Source organism: Emydura macquarii, unplaced genomic scaffold (genome assembly GCF_026122565.2).
Source record: "Emydura macquarii macquarii isolate MOO-44397 ecotype Brisbane River unplaced genomic scaffold, CSIRO-AGI_Emac_v2 contig_2473, whole genome shotgun sequence".
In the NCBI taxonomy this organism is placed as follows: domain Eukaryota; kingdom Metazoa; phylum Chordata; order Testudines; family Chelidae; genus Emydura; species Emydura macquarii.
Genome location: NW_027132610.1, coordinates 12,078,557 through 12,099,014, shown reverse-complemented (window position 1 = coordinate 12,099,014; position 20,458 = coordinate 12,078,557). Strand labels below are relative to the sequence as shown.

General features: G+C 42.7%; 1 protein-coding gene across 3 annotated transcripts in view; it reads left to right on the top strand.

Annotated features, from left to right (window-relative positions):
• Positions 1-20,458, top strand: part of STARD13 (StAR related lipid transfer domain containing 13) — a 375,055-nt gene that overhangs the window by 120,032 nt on the left and 234,565 nt on the right. For all 3 annotated transcript variants that reach the window (XM_067562980.1, XM_067562975.1, XM_067562979.1), the window contains one exon: positions 18,830-18,863. In XM_067562980.1, the coding sequence (XP_067419081.1) occupies positions 18,830-18,863 (34 nt within the window). The remainder of the gene's footprint in view (positions 1-18,829; positions 18,864-20,458) is intronic.

The window sequence follows — 20,458 nt, the reverse complement described above, 5'->3', positions numbered from 1 at the left end:
GGGTTCCCCATACCATCATAGATGGGGGTATGGCTGCAGGGGCTGTGGACTGGATCTTGGCAATTTTGGAATCCTTGGGGGTTCCCTCAACCATGATGCCTTACTCTCACTTGTCTGCAGGAACCTTAGTACCACACTCTTCAAGGGGCCTGGCTGTGGCATCGAACTTAAATGTTGGCTCAGACCACGAGGATTCAATTTCGAGCAGCCCATTGGTGACCACCCCAACAAGGGAGGAAGATCCAGCCCTTGCCCATTTACTGGCCACCTCTTCTTCCTCACCAGACAAGGCAGTAGCAGCTCCCTCTCAGGCTGCCCTGCTGGATGACTACAGGGTGAACCAGGAGCTGTTGAAGCGGGTGGCAGCTAATCTGGGCCCCAAGATAGAGGTCCTCTCAGAGCCAGTAGACTAACTCTTTGGCATCCTGGCATCTGCAGCCCCTTCCAGAGTGACCCTCCTTGTGCATGAACAGGTAGTGAAGCTTGCCAAGGCTTTGTGGCAAACCCTGGCCTCTCTACCTCCTACATCCAAACGGTCAGAAAAGAAATACTATGTACCTGCTAAGGGGTTCGAGTACCTGTACATGCATCCATCTCCAAGCTTGGAGGTGGTGATCACTAACGAGCATGACAGGCAGGGGCAAATGAGCTCAACACCGAAAAATAGAGGCCAAGAAATTGGATTTATTTGACAGCAAGCCTACAACTGAAGGTGTCCAACAGGCATTGTTGGGATGGTACCATCCCAACCTCTGGCAGTCGCTGGAGAAGCTTGCGGGCTCCCTACTTCAGTCCTCCATGCAGGAGTTTAAGGTAATCATGGAGGGAGGGCAAAGCAGTGGCTGGGGCCTCCATACAGGTGGCGTCAGATGCAATGGACTCTGTGGCGCGGTCAGTGGTCCTCCGCAGTATCAATGAGGAGAGAGTCATGGCTCCAATCATCTGGTCTGTTGGCGGAGGTCCAAAAATCCATCCAGGACCTTCCATTTGATGGCTCGGCACTGTTCGCTGACCAGACTGACTCTAGACTGCACAGGTTAAAGGACTCAATGGCTATGCTATATCCATTGGGCCTTTACACCCCATCCTCATTGAGGAGGCATTTTAGGCCTTCTCAGCAACAGCGCTTCAGGGGCCAATCCCCAGGGGAGCCCTACAGGAAAAGAAATAAGGGCTATAAGCACCACCAGGACAATTTGCCAGCTTCTGCCTTCATATCAGGCTCGACCTGTCACCCCTTGGGTGGAAAGCAAAGCTTTTGAAGGTGTGCCCGGGGTGACCTACCAGACACTACCTGACATACAGATTCCCAGCTATTCTTCTCCCGCCTTGCCTCTTTCCTCCCTGCCTGGGTAGTCATAACATCAGACTGCTGAGTGTTAAACACAGTAGCTACCAACTACACCCTCCAGTTCAGTTTTCTCCCGCCTTCCCATCCTCTCTCCCTGTCCCTCTTCAGGAACCCCTCTCACATTGGCATACCGAGAGGGGGAGCGGGAGGGCCAGGCCCCCAGGCACCAGCCCTTCACCATATGCAGGAGGCAGGGGACACAGTAGACTCTGAGGGGTGCCCCTCAGCACCTTCTCCCTGCACATCGTGAAGTGCCAGCCCAGTGCCCTTCCCTCAGGCCGGTGTGTGTGTGTGAGAGCCGCCCTGCCCAAGCTGGCGCTGTGTGCGGGGCTGGAGAGGTGAGCGCCGCATGGCAGGTAAGGGGGGGGGAGGGGGAAGGGGCGGTGGAGTCAAGCCTGTATTTGCAACCCCCCAGGCTTTGTGCCCCACCCCAGGTATAGATCCCCCCCCCAGGCAGCTGGCGGGTGGCGCGCAAATGTAGGCTTGGACCCCATGCTCCGGAGACCCTCTGTACACCACTGCCCTCTCACGAGCAACTCCTCATTCAAGAGGTACAAGCCCTTTTGCACGTGGGGACAATGAAGGATCTCCCTCAAAGTGGTGAGGGTTCTTATGGACAACATGGCCGCAATGTACTACATCAACGGACAGGGGAGCCAGATCCTCACCCCTGTGTTGAGAAGCCTTGCGTTTGTGGGACCTCTGCTTGGACCACAACATTCATCTGGAGGTGGTTCATCTGCCTCGGTTAAAGAATACTCTAGCGGACCATCTGAGCAGATACTTTTGCTCTCACCATGAATGGTCACTCCACCAGGAGGTAGCCGACTGCATCCCCCAAAAATGGGGAACTCCCCAAGTGGACCTCTTCGTGACCAGGGAGAACAGGAAGTGTGTTCATTTCTGCTCCCTCCTGGGGTCTGAGGATGCCTCCCTGACTGAAGCTTTTTTCCGATCATGGTCGAGTGGTTTCATGCATGTGTCTCCCCCGTTACCTCTAATAAACAGAGTCCTCGAAGATCAAAAGAGACAGGGTATGGGTCATCCTGATAGCCCCAGCATGGCCTTGACAGCACTGGTTTGGGATGTTGTCAGAGCTCTCAGTGGCTCGCGCCTCGTCAATTTTGTTCCATCCAGACCTCCTCTCCCAGTACCAGGGTTGATTGCTCCACCCAGACCTGGCCTCCTTGCAGCTGATGGCATGGATGCTTCATGGTTGAACAGGGAGGAATGTTACTGTTTGGCCCACGTGCAAAAAATCCTGTTAGGATGTTCTGGTGGAAAGTTTCCTACTTTCTATCTGGCAAAATGGAAGCACTTCACCTGCTGGGCGGCCTGCCAGAACTTCTTGCTGATAGTATAGGAGATTTCATCTGCTTCATCTGAAACAGGAAGGTTTAGCCTTCTCATCTGTTAAGGCGCACCTAGCAGCAATATCGGCCTTTCATCCGCTAATACAGGGCAGATCGGTTTTCCCTCCTCCCTCCCCCCAATTGGATGGCAGTCAGATTCCTCAAGGGCCTGGAGAGGCTCTTCCCTCCATTGCAGGACCCAGTTCCCCAGTGGGACCTGAACCTCATCCTGTCCCAGCTCACTGTGCCCCCATTTGAACTGTTGGCCTCCTGCTCCCTCATGCACCTGTCCTGGAAGGTAGCCTTTCTGGTGGCAATCACCTCTGCGTGGAGAGTCTCAGATTAAAGCCCTTGACCTCAGAACCTCCATATACAGTTGTCTTTAAGGACAAGATCCAGCTTTGTCCTCATCCAGCGTTTCTGCCAAAGGTTGTTACCCTGGCTGACATGAAAGTGGGAATCTTCTGCTGGTGTTCTGTCTAAAGCCTCACAGCTGTAATGAGGAGAGGTGTCCTCCATTTGCTCGATGTAAGGCGCGTCCTAGCCTTCTATATCAATAGTATCAGGCCCCTTCGCTGCTCCATGCAGCTCTACGTGGCGATCGCTGACCGGATGAAGGGCAGTCTGGTATCACCTCAGCAAATATAGTCCTGTATTTAAGCCTGTTATGAGCAAGCAGGGGTCACACCTCCAGCATCCCTGTTGACCCATTCCACAAGGGCTCAGGCATCTTCAGCAGCCTTCTTGGTGCATGTGCCCATACAGGACATATGTAGAGCCGTTACATGGTCATTGATCCACACCTTCTCGTCCCACTATGCCATCACGCAGCAAGCTTGGGATGATGCTGGGGTTCGGTAGAGCGGTGGCACAATCATCATGGCCATGAACTTCTGCCCACCTATGGAGGCACTGCTGGTAAGTCACCTAATTCAGAATGGAGATGAGCAAGCATTCGAAGAAAGAACGGTTACTTACCTCGTAACTGTTCTTCACGATGTGTTGCTCATGTCCATTCCGCAACCCACTCTCCGTGCCCTCTGTTGGCCTTCTGGCAAGAAGGAAGTGGATGGGAGGGGAGCCAGCAGCACCCTATATACGGGTACATGCACGCTGCTGCAGAGGGCACTAGAGCCAGCTCTACAGGTACCACTAGGAGAAAAATTTCTGACACCAGTGCATAACTGAACAACAGTTATGAGGTAAATAACCATTCTTTATGCATGTCTTTAAGTGCTTTGAGTCAGGACAATATGCCCCTATTGTGTACAAGAATTCTCATTACTCAGTATGGCATAAAATTACACAGCTGGTCTCACCTCCTTAGAGTTGCTACACTGAGTTATCAAGAGTTTGCAGTATGTTACCCCTTGTCTAACCTAAGATTCACAGCTATCTAAGGTATTGCTTGGAGACATAAATTGCAGCTAATTGAACTGAACCTGGTCTGCTGCTCGAAGCACATCAGACTTAAAACTACATCCATTAGTGACAATGGATGTTATATTTGCCCTTTCACTGAACTTGTGATAATTGAAAATTATTTTCACAATGTTCTTTGTGTGGAGGCAGAGGGAATTATTTATAAAACACACTATTAAATACTATATACTGTACATGACCAGAAAATTGTGTTCTGTGCTTACTCTTTTGGCCTGGAACAAAACTAAGTACTTCCAATTGTGAAGCAGTTTCTGAACTTGATTTATAAAACGTTCACTTTGAATTTATGAACTAGAAAGACAGTTCCATCTTAGATATTTGATGTTTCTGTTGCTGGAATACGTTAAATTCTTCCTGAGGAAAAGAGCTATGAAATCTACAAAAGAGGCAACATGTCATACGGACAAGTTTTTTTTTTTAAATCCGGCTTTAGTGCCAATTGCTAAACAAATGGGAAACTACACAAGCAATCAAACAAATTAAATAGAAACTGAAAGTGATGTAAAACAAGTCTCTAGTAAAGAAATGTCACATTGGACTTTACGTTGGTACAGCCACCCACAAATCGTGCCTTTGTTGGTACATGGTTAGGGTTCTTGATGAGATGTTTGTTCAGGACATTAGCGTCCTTCCACCTTGCCCACTTTCCTGCTCTGTTGTTTCCAGTATTGTGTCAGACAATTATTTCTTTGCCTTCTAATTTTTGTCCATTTTGCATTGGGCCACCATTAACTTCCCTTCCTCATGATTCCCCTTACTGCCTCTGCAATACTTCCTTTTCTCTTCTACACACATACATTGTGGAGGGTAGTGAAATTAACGTCTATTTTTATTCATATCAGTTTTTGTACAACAGCATAATTGATAGTAGTACAGCTGAGCCATATTCATGGTTAATTCTGCTGCAGAGGCAAAAGCCCAAAACAATGATTTTCGCTAACAATGTAACAGACTGCCATCAAAGATCACTACAAGGTTTCCATTTCTTGGGATTTGCAGGAAATAGGGGCATCATAAACAAGTAATTTTTAGTCTCCATAGACTGTCAGCTTGCTTAGTTGCTTTCGTGAATAGAACCTCTCAGTGACTATCAAGACCAACCATGCTGAAGGGAGGTAGAATTAAGGATTTAATTTAAGGAAATAGTTGTTCAGGACAGAGGGCTAACTGAAAATTCAGGACATCTCTCAGACCAAACTGATTTTTGTCTCCCTATTCAGGGTGTCCTTTTAGCCTAGGATTTGAGTTTGACTAGGTTCCTCCCTTCTTAAACAAATTGTATACAAGCACATTGATAAAACCATAGAAATGTAGGGCTGAAAAGGACACCTGACAGGTGTGTCCAATCTGTTCTTAACCTCCAGTGACAGGGATTCCACAACCTCTGCTGGTAATTTATATCAGTATTTAACTACCCATATAGTTAGAATTTCCTAATATATAACCTAAATCTGTTGCAAATTAAGCCCATTACAACTTGTCCTATCTTCCGTGAACATAAGAATGCCCATATTGGGTCAGACAAATGGTCCATCTAGCCTAGTATCCTGACTTCCAGCAGTGGCCAATGCCAGGTGCTTCAGAGGGAATGAACAGAACAGGCAATCATCCAGTGACCCATGTCGTCCACACCCAGCTTCTGGCAATTAGAGGCTAGGGACACCCAGATCATGGGGAAGCACCCTTTAAAGCTCTTCATCAAGACTCTATCAAGAAAGTATCCAAATCTATTACATTTCTTCATGGTATCTGACATGCCTTTTTATGTCTGACGCTCTTGATTCCTGTATGCAGTATTGTTGTAATTGTGTTGGTTCCAGGATATTAGAGAGACAATGTGGGTGAGATGATATCTTTTATTTGTCCAACTTCTGTTGGTTCGTGAGAGAGAAACTTTTGAGCTTCTTCAGGCCTGGGAAACCATAACTGTTTCACTGCTAAATACAAGGTTTGAACAGATTGTTTAGCGTAAGTAGTTAACACATTTCAAGGGATCATTCAAGGTGAAGTGGTGCATTAACATCCCTCCAGTCATTGGGAGGAAAGGAAGTGGGGGAGCAAATGGGAAGGTTATCAGTGGGTTACATATAGTTGTAATAAGCCATAAATCCAGTGTCCCTATTCAGTCCATGATTTTTAGTGTCTAGCCAAGTTGTAACATTTCAAACTCCCAGGCTTGTCTTTTGAAAGTGTTGTTCAGGTTTCCTTTGAGGATGAGGACAGAGATCAGATACAATGAACACTTCGTGAAAAGTGTTTTTTTGTTTTTTATCCTTTTCATTCCAGAGCGTAGTGATTGTCTGGTTTCACCCATATAGTTCTTGTTGCGGTCTTAAGTGCACTGGATGAGACATACCACATATTGTGGACCATGGACCTTAAAAGGTGTGGTGTGTGGGGTGTGGATTGTTGTAGCAGTAGAGAGATGCCTGCAGGTTTTGCATCTCTTGTTCTGGCATGGTCTGGTGGTGCTTTAAGTTGTTGTTTTTCCTGGTCTGTGGGCAGCTTGCTTCTGATGATGAGCTTGGAGAGGTTGAGTCGGGTGTTTGAAGGCCAGAAGAGGAGGTTCAGGAAAGATTTCTTTTAGGATGGGGTCTCCATTGAGTATGGGTTGTATTTGTTTTATATCCCATGGGGTTTCCAGTGTGGGTTGGTAGGTAACAACTAGTGGTATGTGGTTGGTGCAGGTTTTATTTCTGTATTGAAGCACGTTCTCACAGGTATTTAGGTGTCCCATTCCATGATGCGATCTACTTCCCTAGTAGAGTGTCCTCCTTTGAGGATGGTTTTAAGTATGTTAAGGTGTATATCCTGGACCTTCTCCTCGGAGCATATTCCATGGTATCTGAGTATTTGGCTGTAGATAACAGATTAATAATGATAATTAATAAGATTAGGGTTGGAAGGGACCTCAGGAGGTCATCTAATCCAACCTCCTGCTCAAAGCAGGACCAACCCCAACTAAATCATCCTAGCCAGGGTTTTGTCAAGCCGGACCTTAAAAACATCTAAGGATGGAGATTCCACCACCTCCTTAAATAACCCATTTCAGTGCTTCACCATCCTCCTAATGAAGAAGTTTTTCCTAATATCCAACCTGGATCTCCCCCACTACAACTTGAGACCAATTCACCTTGTTCCATCATCCGACACCATGGATAACTGCCTATCGCTATCCTCTTTGGAACCTGCTTTCAAGTAGTTGAAGGCTGCTTTCAGATCCCCCCTCATTCTTTTTTGTAGACTAAATAAGACCAGTTCCCTCTACCTCTCCTCGTAAGTCTTGTGCCCCAGCCCCCAACCATTTTCGTTGCCCTCCGCTGGACTCTTTCCAATTTGTCCACATACTTCTTGTAGTGAGGGGCCCAAAACTAGACACACTACTCCAGATAAGGCCTCACCAGTGCCGAATAATCACGTCCCTTGATCTGCTGGCAATGCTCTTACTAATGCAGCCCAATATGCTGTTAGCCTTCTTGGCAGCAAAGGCCCTCTGTTGACTCATATCCAGCTTCTTGTCCACTGTAACCCCTAGGTCCTTTTCTGCAGAACTGCTGCATAGCCAGTTGGTCCCCAGTCTGTAGCTGTGCATGGGATTCTTTTGTCCTAAGTGCATGACTCTGCATTTGTCCTTGTTGAACCTCATCAGATTTTGTTTGGCCCAATCCTCCAATTTGTCTGGAGCACTCTGTGTGCTATCCCTACCCTCCAGCATATCTGCCACTCCTCCCAGATTGTGATCTACAAACTTGCTGAGGGTGCAATCCACCCCATCATCCAGATTTTTAATGAAGATATTGCACAAAACAGGCCCCAATACCGACCCCTGGGGCACTCTGCTTAATACCAGCTGCCAGCTAGACATTGAGCCATTGATTACTACCTGTTAAGCCCAATACTCTAGCCAGCTTTGTATTTACCTTATAGTCAATTCATCCAACCCATATTTTGTAAATAGCTGGCAAGAATACTGTGGGAGACCATATCAAAAGCTTTACTGAAGTCACGGTATATCACATCCACCACTTTCCCCACATCCAGAGACCCAGTCACCTCTTCATAGAAGGCAATCAGGTTGGTCAGGCATGACTTGCTCTTGGTGAATCCATGCTGACTATTCCTGATCACTTTCCTCTCCAAGTGCTTCAAAATGGATTCCTTGAGAACCTACTCCATGATTTTTCCAGGGACTGAGATGAGGCTGGTTGGTCTGTAGTTCCCCGGATCCTCCTCCTTCCCTTTTTTTAAAGATGGGCACTATATTTGCCTTTTTCCAATCATCCAGGACCTCCCCCAATTGCCATGGGTTTTCAAAGATAATAGCCAATGGCTCTGCAGGCACATCAGCCACCTTCCTAAGCACTCTTGGATGCATTGCATCCAGACCCATGGACTTGTGCATGTCCTGTTCTTTCACCATTGAGGGCTGCTCATCTCCTTCCCACACTGTGCTGCCCAGTGCAGTAGTCTGGGAGCTGACATTGTCGGTGAAGATGGAGGCAAAAAACGTATTGAGTACTTCAGCTTTTTCCACATCATCCATCACTAGGTTGTTGAAGCTGATTTGTGGTGTCCCGGAAGTCGATGCTGGTGTGGGAGTGTTCCAGAGAGAATTTAATGGATGGATGGTGGTTGTTGAAGTTGTGGTTGAAATCTATGAGGGAATTTAAGTCATCTGTCTAGAGGGTGAAAACATCATTGATATATCTCAGGTTTATCTTGGTTTCATGGTGCATTTGTCCAGAAATTCTTTTTCAAAGTGGCCTGTGAAGAGACTGGAGTATTGGGGAATAACCATGACTGATCTAATGGTTTGGACAAAGTTTGATCGTTATTGAAAATAATTTTATTGTTGTGAGGATAAAATGGATGAGTTTGGTGATGTGTTTGGGGTGGATATTTGAGGGTTGTCCACTGTCTTGTAAATATTTGAGGCAGGCAGCTATGCTGTCATTGTGAGAGAAGTTGGTGTATACAGAGATGTCATCCAAGGTGGCAAAGATGGTGTTTTGAGGGAGGTTGCTAATGTTGCATAGTTTGTGAAGGAAATTGGTTGTGTCCTTTGTGTGATGAGTGGTTTGAGATGGGTTCTAGGAGTCCTGGTATTCCTTGAGTAACAGTCCTGTAGCCAGATATGAAGGGTCTGCCTGAGTTCCCTTGTTTGTGTATCTTGGAAAATATGTAGAAGATCCCTGGGTGGATTCATGGGGGATGAATTTGCAGAGTTTCTCTTGGAGTTGTTTGGAAAAGGATTTGATGATATCCTTAAATTCCTGGGTCAGTTGTGGCATGGGGTCTTCTTTGAATTCTTTATAATAGGTGGTGTTGAAGAATGGTCCCTTGAAATACGTGTTAACTGCATATGCAAACAATCTGTTTAAACCTTGTATTTAGCTGGGACACTTTGAATTTGTTTCCCAGACGTGAAGAGCTCTGTGTAAGCTCAAATCTTGTCTCTCATCAACAGAAGTTGGTCCAGTAAAAGATATTACCACACCCACCTTGTCACTCTTGATCATTCTCTATCAGTCCCCTTTGGAATTTGTGGATCTGTTGTAAACCACAGAAACATTTTGCTACCACCATAATGTGTTTACTGTGGAATCTCGAACATGTTTGCATTATATGGTGTATTGAACATTCTGTCAACATACAAGCGGGGGGAAGGGGGGAGGAACCTTCACTACCAGTTACATAATTTAAAGACTTGAAACTGTTTTTGTGTTTTAAATACTAAATATGCACACTGGATCCAAATTTATCAGACAAAGCAGTTAGCCCTTCACGTCTGCCATCCCTATCCTCCTATAACATTGTAACTTCATTCACTTGCATCAGCCAAATAGGTCAAGGCCAGAAGCATGTGGGATAATACTAACTCCCACTTAACAAGATCCATGAGGAACAGCAGTAAGTGACATGTGCCATGTTAGCCTTTTGAGAAGATCAGTCTTGATAAGCAAACTATTTCAGAGTGATGGTGGCAGAGAAGCAGTGTTTCTGACTGTAATGGAAAACCACCAAATCAAATATGACATCAGAGCAGCAAATCACACAAAGAATCAAGTCAGTTATGACAGGTGTGATGGAAGGGATTAATGAAACCCCTTTTTTGGAGTACTTACTACTACTGATGCTACTTTCTGCTTATGCTTCTTATACTCACAGCAGGTTAGTGTTCCTGATGCATTAAAAGTAAATCCTTGTACTAAATGGCCCTTGATTCTTAACTTGGACATAACCTCCATTGTTATAATATTTGGAAGTTTATGGGCCAGATTATCAACTGCTGAAAATCATCATAACTTCATTCTGTAAATTAATCAGAACTTTTTGATGTTTAAATGTGATAAATAACTCTCAGTAAAATGGCTGCTCTTTTACTATAGACTGCATTTGCTTTGGTTTCTTCTGATGGCAGTTTTAATACTGTGACATTATAGACTTTATTGCTACTCTTTTTCAATTATTGTAAACCTTTTTTCTCTAAAGTTATTTAAAAATTGTCACCTGAAGTCCTTTTCAGCTATATTTTATTTGATTAACACTTCAAACATTACGTCAGCACTGAATGTTGCCTTAGCTCCCACATTTCTGCCTCATGTCAGTGATGAATACACTAGCTGGCCCACTGTCCCCTACTAGTACATGGCTTATTAAAACATTTTATTATATAGCTGCATGATTTAGTGGACTGGAATATATACAAAGTTGTAGTAAGTAGAGGATAAAGAACTACATAAATCTGGTCCTCTCTGACAGTGCATCTGGACTTGAAGAAAATCTAGGGGAAGAACTTAAAGAAAATATTTGTAGTGGGGAAAAAATGTCATAATGGAGGCTATGCTCAAATTTTAAGAGACAAGGGTCATTTAGTAAAAAGATTTGTTTTTAGAATTTGTCCATCACCCTACCAATTTAAAATATTATACCAGAGAAAAATGTACTTAGATCTTTCTTAATAGGGAAAATGATTTTGTAATCCATAATTTAATGATGAATTTATCCTGAAGCCTTTGAAACCACATACGGTGACTAATTCTGCTTTTGTACTTGCAGGTAAAGTTTACAATTTTCCAGATTTTTATAACTGAACTTTGAAATTTCTAGGGAGTTTCAATGAACTTTGAATTTCAATGGGAGTTGGATGCTTAACTCCCTTAGGCTCCTTTAAAATCTCAGCCTAAAATATTGACTTCAATTCCATTTTCTGTTCTAAAAAGAAAAAATTCTGCATGCTGCAGATATCTAGATTCGGGGGGGGGGGATCCAGGAAGGGCAATGCAATGCATTGAACTTTGCCAGCTTGATGATAAGAAATAATTTATGGTCTTTAAATTAAACCCTTTGCCAAGCCGCCTAAAGAGAAACCCACTTTCTTTTCAGTACATTCTTGCTTTGACAGGCCCTTGAAACTTCTCATGGGTGTAGGGAAAACAATATGAAGTGGTAGTTTTAAAATGTTTGTGACTTCAGTTAAAACACGGTGGCTTCAATGCTTATACAACATTGAACGGATTTATGAAAGGTTTGTGTTTTGATAACATTGTGGAATGCAGGTTAGATCCATGTAGATAGAAGCACACATCTCAATGAGTATTGCTTTAGAAAAGAAAGTGCCATAAGGGTCATCCATTAAAGATGTCTAGAGTTTTGGGGCTTTTTAAAAATCTTCTTATGGCTAACCTATGACAGTGGATCAAATCTGACATGCCTTACTTTGGTGAGCTCACCTATTGAAGTCAAGGGAGTGAGCTGATCTAGATTTGGCCTATAGACAGCTAAAAATGCAGGTCACATGACTTTTCCACAACAGCCAGAGTAGTATTAATTATTTTTATTATTTGTACAGTATCAGTAGTGTGCTAGGTGCTGATGTCTAGGATCCTAAGTAACAATCTATCAATGTGACAGCTGTGCCATAAGCTGATACGGAGAAAACATTTTTAGTGCTTGTTCAGGATTTTTGTTTAACCTGGGGCCATACGACAGAGTGTTTCCAGTGAACAGTATTTGGTTTGGACTACAGCTTGGAAATGTACATGAATTCCACTAATTACTTTAGTGTATGGGTTTATTTAGGAACCAATGGCTGTTGGTTATTATAAGGGAAGGTCATATGATTCATGATCCATTTTCTCAAAGGTTTGTTTAGGCCTGGACACTATGGGCCCAGTCCTGCCATAAATAGTCCTACTGAAGCCAATTATTTGTGGGAGGAAAGGGAACAGGATTTGGTCCTATGGTAGTATTACCCTCTAGATGCTTTCCCTGACCAGTGTAGTGTATGTTTTAATGCCTTAAGTTATTTTAAAACTTTATTTTGAGAAAAATCTTGAGTACAGTAATTCGTTACACACAGTTGCTTATTACTTAGGGCTTGTTTCTACCCTCCATTAATAGCTTCTACTCTCTATGTAGTGTATATCACCATGTATATTGGAAAACTGCCAGATACTGTTTATATTACGCATTTGGAGGGCAGGATAGAATTCTGGGTGATTTATTTGTCTTATAAATGTCAGTAAGACACACAGATGCAGATCCTCAAAGGTCTTTAGGAGTTAGGCACCTAAATACCTTTGACCATCTGGGCCAAAGACCCTTGTTTTGCATAATTATATAATTCTGATATCTGTTAAGTATTAATTTATTCTTTCTTATCAACCTTGTAAAAATGTCTAGCAAAAATGCTGATCTGGCAACTCAGTTTTCTATGTGAATTTCTAGATTGCTCCTTTAGAACTGGGTATACGTAGATGTATAGTTTTAAATTAATGTCTAGCAGATTATTTAATCAATAATGTTAATAACAAGCATGATTTCTAGTCTGTATTCCAAGCAGAGTTAAAAGCGCTGTCCTTCCATAACTATTAATCACCAAGAAAAGTCATCCAGCTATCTCATATGCCATCTTCAGACAGTGTTATGCTTCAAAACTGTGCTGCAATTTTTTCCCATAGAATATAAACCCATAGAATAGAAAACTTTTTATTAGCATCAGATATCAAGTGGGCCTGTCAAATGGCAGGGTTTATTAGATAAAAATGAGATTTTTTTTTTTAGTCCCTATCTATGTTGAATGAACTTTCTGACTTTTTATTAAATGTCTGAAGAGTGATTTTTGTGTTGGACAGATAATCTAATCATTTTTCTTTTGAGGGAGTGATATGCTTAAAATCAGTGATTGGGGTTTGACAGCTGTTCTCAAATACCACTGTCAGATTTAAAATGTTTGAAATTTGAGTGTTTAAAATGGTTAATAACTAATGAAATCTGATGGGGGAAGAGGGAAATATAATTCTTGGACACAACTGTCATTTTTATTTTTGTGAAAGTGACAGATGAAGTTACAGGACTGGCTAGCATCGCAGAATCATTGTTCTGTTGCAGATTACAATAATCCTGAGTCCATTAGAGTTCCCATTTCGTATTCATTTTCATTGTCCGAAAAGGCTTTTGTGACAAGAAGCTTACTAGGATAAAATCTTACATTATTAAATCATTTAATCCAGTTGTACCATTTGGGTTTCATGCCCACTCTATTTAGAAATGTCAGATCATGTGTGTATTTGGGGGGGGGAGAATCTTTTGAGTTTGTTGATTTGTTTTCATTGATCGGTTTACATTATCGATGTTTTCCTTCTATCCTCATTTCCACAATTCTAATTGTGTGCATAATTTATATATGTGAAATCCCTTTGAGGACCATCTTTAGGATTTTATTATTCTTGGGGAGGTACATCTACTCACTTTCCTTTTCTTTACCTCCCCCCTACTATGAATCTTCATCTTTCCTTTTCTTTTGTCACACACCCTAAATATTCTTTTCCCTGATTGATTCATAAAGGTGGCTTCAGTGAGACCAATCACGTGCTTAAAGTTGTCTGTTTTTTTAAGTATCTTGCGGAACCAAGACTTTACTCTCTCCTGCTTAGCATGGTCTGGAAAAGACCTGGCAGTCAGGATTTTGCCCAGAGTGAGCTATCAGAGATCACACTGCTTAAGACTAGTCACAGCCCCCATTGGAGCGGAGATCAATGTGCTTGGACCATAGACCCCACAGGTGAGGATCTATCCACCAAATTGTTGGCTGTTCTGCGAGCAGAGAGAGAGCAGACAAACATTCTAAGTTCTTTAAAACAGAGCTAGAGAATGACCTTCTCAAGTGTCCCATATTACACGCCTATTCCTTTCTAGGAACTAGAAGACCAAGAACTCTGAGTTTAACTTAATTCCACAGCTGCCCCAAATCAACTCAGGGCCCATCCTTGGTCATAGATTTTTTTTTTCCAGATTCCATAAACCAGATTATCATTGTCCTGTGATCACAAAACAAAGTGGATCTTAATCTCCTCTCAGGGCCCTGGTCTACACTTACTTGGAGATTTGGCGGCAGTCAACAGGAGTTACGCAAACTGCGCAGAGTAGCTTGCGTAACTCACATCAACTGCTCTGCTTCCCTTCTGCGCTGCACTGTACCAACGGGAACAGCATTCCCGTCAATGCAGTGCTATGCTACTTGAGGGGGTGGTTTTACTCAGTTGACTTCCTGATCGATTGAGTGGGTCTACATTGACCGTTCAGTCGATCCAAAAAGATTGATCTGGCAGCGGCGACTTTGCCGCTGTCAGTACAGATGTACCCTGAGATAAATTAGGAGTGAATCCATTGAGGTCATTGGTGTAAAAGTGGCACGAGAGGAGAACTGAGGCCAGTGTCTGTCTGTCTGTAAGTTCCTGGTTTCTGTATAGTAGTTTTTACAGCTCAAGTTAATCATAGAATCATAGAATATTAGAGTTGGAAGGGACCTCAGGAGGTCATCTAGTCCAACCCCCTGCTCAAAGCAGGACTAACCTCAGCTATATCATCCCAGCCAGGGCTTTGTCAAGCCTCAGCTTAAAAACCTCTAAGGATGGAGATTCCACCACCTCCCTAGGTAACCCATTCCAGTGCTTCACCACCCTCCTAGTAAAAAACTTTTTCCTAATGTCCAACCTAGACCTCCCGCCCTGCAACTTGAGACCGTTGCTCCTTGTTCTGTCATCTGCCACCACCGAGAACAGCCTAGCCCCATCCTCCCTGGAACCCCCTTTCAGGTAGTTAAAGGCCGCTATCAAATCCCCCCTCATTCTTCTCTTTTGCAGACTAAACAAGCCCAGTTCCCTCAGCCTCTCCTCATAAGTCCTGTGCTCCAGCCCCCTAATCATTTTGGTTGCCCTCCGCTGCACTCTCTCTAACTTGTCCACATCCTTTTTGTAGTGGGGGGCCCAAAACTGGACACAATATTCTAAATGCGGCCTCACCAATGCCGAATAGAGGGGAATAATCACTTCCCGTGACCTGCTGGCAATGCCCCTCCTAATGCAGCCCAATATGCTATTAGCTTTCTTGACAACCAGGGCACACTGCTGACTCATATCCAGCTTTTTATCCACTGTTACCCCCAGGTCCTTTTCTGCAGAGCTGCTGCCCAGCTCGTCGGTCCCCAGTCTATAGCTGTGCATGGGATTCTTCCTTCCTAAGTGGAGGACTCTGCACTTGTCCTTGTTGAACCTCATTAGATTTCTTTTGGCCCAATCCTCCAGTTTGTTTAGGTCACTCTGTATCCTATCCCTACCCTCCAGGGTATCTACCACTCCCCCCAGCTTAGTGTCGTCCGCAAACTTGCTGAGGGTGCAATCCACCCCATCCTCCAGATCATTAATAAAGATGTGGAACAAAACCGGCCCCAGAACCGACCCCTGGGGAACTCCGCTTGTGACCGGTTGCCAGCTAGACATGGAGCCAATGATCACTACTCGTTGAGCCCTATGCGCTAGCCAGTTCTCTATCCATTTTATAATCCATTCATCCAACCCATACTTCTTTAACTTGCTGATAAGAATACTGTGTGAGACAGTATCAAAAGCTTTGCTAAAGTCAAGGTATATCACATCCACCGCCTTCCCTACATCCACAGAGCCAGTCACCTCATCATAGAAAGCAATCGGGTTGGTCAGGCATGACTTTCCCTTAGTGAATCCGTGTTGACTGTTCCTGATCACCTTCCTCTCTTCCAAGTGCCTTAAAATGGATTCCTTGAGGACCTGCTCCATGATTTTTCCAGGGATTGAGGTGAGGCTGACCGGTCTGTAGTTCCCTGGATCCTCTTTCCTCCCTTTTTTGAAGATGGGCACTATATTTGCTTTTTTCCAGTCATCAGGGACCTCCCCCTGTTGCCACGAGCTTTCAAAGATAATAGCCAATGGCTCTGAAATCACCTCAGCCAACTCCCTCAGCACCCTCGGGTGCATTGCATCCGGCCCCATGGACTTGTGAATGTCCAATCCTTCTAAATAGTCTTGGACCCATTCCTTCCGCACTGCGGGATGTTTGCCTCCTTCCCATTCTGTGCCACCCAGTGCAGCAGTCTGAGAGCTGATCTTGTCTGTGGTTTTATCAATGTAAGATATTTGATTTGGATTCTATTTAACATTTCCACTTGCAAAATTACTACAGCTGGAGTTGTTAGTGAATTATTTCTTTATTATTTAGCACAGCAGGTACTGGACCAGACTTTTTGGCTTGACTTACATTAACCTAGTCCATGCTTTCTGTGGATTTGATTGGATATTGCCATGCAGTTCAAATAGGATGCTAGTCCTCAAACAAATGTATTTTGTTATATAGTAGTGAATTGCCATTTTGATTTCCATAAATCACTTTTAATCTGGCAGATTTCTGTTGCCATCTGTTTGCTCCAGCTACAATTTGCATCTTTTGTTGAATGCTGTTCTAAAAAGCCATTGGAAGTTGTTGTAGACTGACTTTGATTGTACAATAACTGGTGCCCCTAGGGCAATGCTAGAACACTAAAACTGAGGATGACGGCAGTATTGAATTATTTATTTTTTTGATTTGTACACAGAGAAAGTACTTATCCCTGGATTTAGGTGCTGGGACTGATTTAAAACCACAAACTGAACAATACAAATAAAATCTAGCAGTTTATCCCCAACCTAACAAACACAAATACGTTAATGAGATAGTTGACCTCCATCCCAAATACCTCTCAACTTGCCTTAATTTGGGTTATTTGGGGCTGGGATAGGAGAGAATTACAATGTTGAGGGCTCTTTATGGAGAATACCACCAATGTTGATCCTTTTAAACTGAGGTCTCTTGCTTGACCACCTCTGCTGATTGCTTCTGTGACAGTATGGCTCAGGAAGAGCAGTGTTCTGTCAAGCAGGCAAGTCTAAGGCCATGTAGGAGTTTTATGGGCTGACATAAACACCTCAGGTTTCATCTAGAAGTTCTCATTGCAGATCATGAAGTGCTGGGGTAATGTGCTCCCAGCGAGAGACACTGCTTAACAAGCAGGCAGCCGTGTCCTTCACCAGCTTCCATTTCATCTTCAGGTGACAAAATCATAGATAATGGGAACGAGTTTCAGCTCCAGAAGAAGAGGTTGTAATCTTCTCACCACATATAAGTGGAAAGAAGTTCTGGCCACTGCTTGTATCTCATCATCCAACAGCTTTTGCAAATCTAAACAGGATCCCTTAATTACATGTATGAGTGATTACAAGTAAATGTAGGAGATAATATCAGTGTTGACTAGAACATCAGAAGGGACCATCATGATGATTTCTTCCAGTTGCTTTCTCCAATTGAGCACCATCACCTAAATCACTAGATCGAGCTTACAGCCAGCTAGTTCTTATGCCTCTACTGTATAGGAATTGGGTAGTATGCTTTTAAAGTTTGTGAGCCCTCTAGGGTGTGTCCTTGTCTTCTATTGGAGAAGCCCCCAGGACCTAATAGAGTATAGTGTGTGTATATATGTAGCTAGACCTCCTATGTCAGTATACAGTTAGTAAACATGGTTGTTTAGAACCCAACTGTGTCCATGTGATTTAAAAGTGGTGGGGGTTATGTCAGAGTTAGCTAATACACATCAGCTAAATATTGTTAAATCTCACTCCCATGCTAAACTAAACGCGACCTAGCCTTGACCACATTTGCTAGACATACCCTAAACTGTGATCATAATGGGACTTTTACAAAGTAGAAGTGTCTTGCAGTATTTCCTAGGATGGGAAAACAACTCCAGGTTGCCTCACCTAGCAAGAGTGGTTTTTTTCTACTATGAAAGTAGAGAATTTGATTACATTTTGTATTTAGAGGAGGAGCTTTCTGATGCTTCAGTACAACTTTTATACAAATTAAGAGCTGTGAGGACACTTTTTTAAAGTTAAATTTGTATGAAATCCTTCTTAAAGGCTGGAGAGGCAGTGTTTAACTCAAAGGGTAATCTAGCTGTTTGGTGCTTCTGATATATAGGTGCAGATGGTTGTACATATGGGAGTTAGCATATAGCAGGACCAAAGAATGCAGAATAGCAGAACATGGGAGTGGCTGCATCTCAAGCAAGCTGTAGATTCTGAGAGGTTCACATCTGTAATCTTCTTGGTTTCCAGAAGGATCAGTTCAGTCTTTTAGTTTAGAGACAAACTGGGTGAAAATTGAGCTTATCTTGTCCCCGGTGCCTTTAATTTAAGAGTTCTGGGTTGTATTGACACAAACAAGATGGTTATGTTTCCAACTTTAAAGTTCATTCTTTCTTTTGTCAAAACTATATCCTGAGCCTTTTAGGAAAAATGTGGTGTTAAACTAAACAAAAAATTATTTCTTACAGGTATTGACTCAGAAGCTGAGCAAAGAGAAAGCAGGTAAGTCCATAGTCTTCTATAGAAGACATTCTACTATTTATAATTATGCCTTACTGAAAGTTTCTTGAGAAACAAAGTAGATATATTAAAATAATATGCATCTTGATTGAACATTTGTGGGGATCTCTCACACTTATAATAGACTCAGGTTCTGTATATTTTTCAGTTCTGTTGTTTTTGGACAATCTACTATTGTTCATTAGCATGGTGTATACATTTTATCTGGCTCCTCTTAGGCCATAGGGAAGTTGCAAATTCTGCTACTTTGGATTTTATAGCTTTCAAAGTGGATTCTGAAATAATATGATAAAATAAAATATTTCTAGGGAGTCAGTGTCAGTAATGTGGAATTTGACAGTATGCCAGAGTCTGGCATCTTTTTTGACATTATATAAGGTATATTTATTGGGCTAGGACATTTATGGAACGTTAAGGAGGGACCAGTGGCAAACTGATGTGGCCATTAAGTATTAATGGTACCTGTTTGTTGAGCACATGGGAAAGTGCTTCACATAATTAAAATTAGTTACAAAGGAAACAAGTTCACGGTAATAGTAATTACACTTGTGGAAATAGAAATAGAAACTCACTCAGTGTAACTGCTGTGAGCTAAAAGAAAGGTTTGGTTGTGCATCTCTGTGCATGTAGGTCCTGATTCAGCATGGTACTTCAACATATGCTTAAATCCCATTGACTTCATGAGTCCACTTGATTTCAATGAGATGTAAGCTTATGCATGAATGCTTTGCTGAACTGAGTCCAGAGTTCTTTATGAAATTGTAACTGAGAGCAGTGAAGAAATATAAAAAACTGCAGGTGTTTCCAAAAGTGATATTGGTATTTAACAACACTAACAGAATTTTGCAAAGCCCAAAGAATGACTTGGTGAATCCTTATTGTCACATAACCCTATGTCCATTAAAACCCTTTTAAAAATCACAAAATATGGGATTTCTGGATCTGCACAAATAAGAAGAAAAATTCATTTCCTTTTCTTAAGCAAAGAGCATATGCAATGAATGCTAATTAAACCTAATGCAATTGTGGATCTTTGTTTTTAATTATTATTGTCTCCTACATCTCTTTATCTGACTGAGGAACTGGTTTGAACATGTCCTTTAACCCTCTGATCTTGTCTAGCTCAAATTAACATCTGCCCCTGTTCTTTCTAATCTCAGATTGCATCTTCTGTCTTTCCCTCGTCTATTTCTAGCAGAGTTAAGATAGCCCTTGGAATCATTTTTGCAGCCAGTGTCACTGATTCAGTGGATCAGCTGGCAATGGTGCTGATTTAGCATACTGGTTGGAATCTGCCCTAGAAAACTGAAGTCTTAATTGGCAGCTCTGTGCCCATCTACTTTACCACTGTTTCAATGAAATGTGATGGTTGTTAATCATAGTATACTTCTATTACATTTTTGTGCACATTAACATCTGCTGTATCACCTATTGTATTTATGAGTAAACAATGTCAATATTTGCCTATGAAAAAAGCCTATATTATTCCAAAGGTGAACATCTTCCATCATTGCTGATACTGATTTAGTAATGAAATATTTTCTTCAGTTCTTTATTGAAATATCTACTTGGATCAA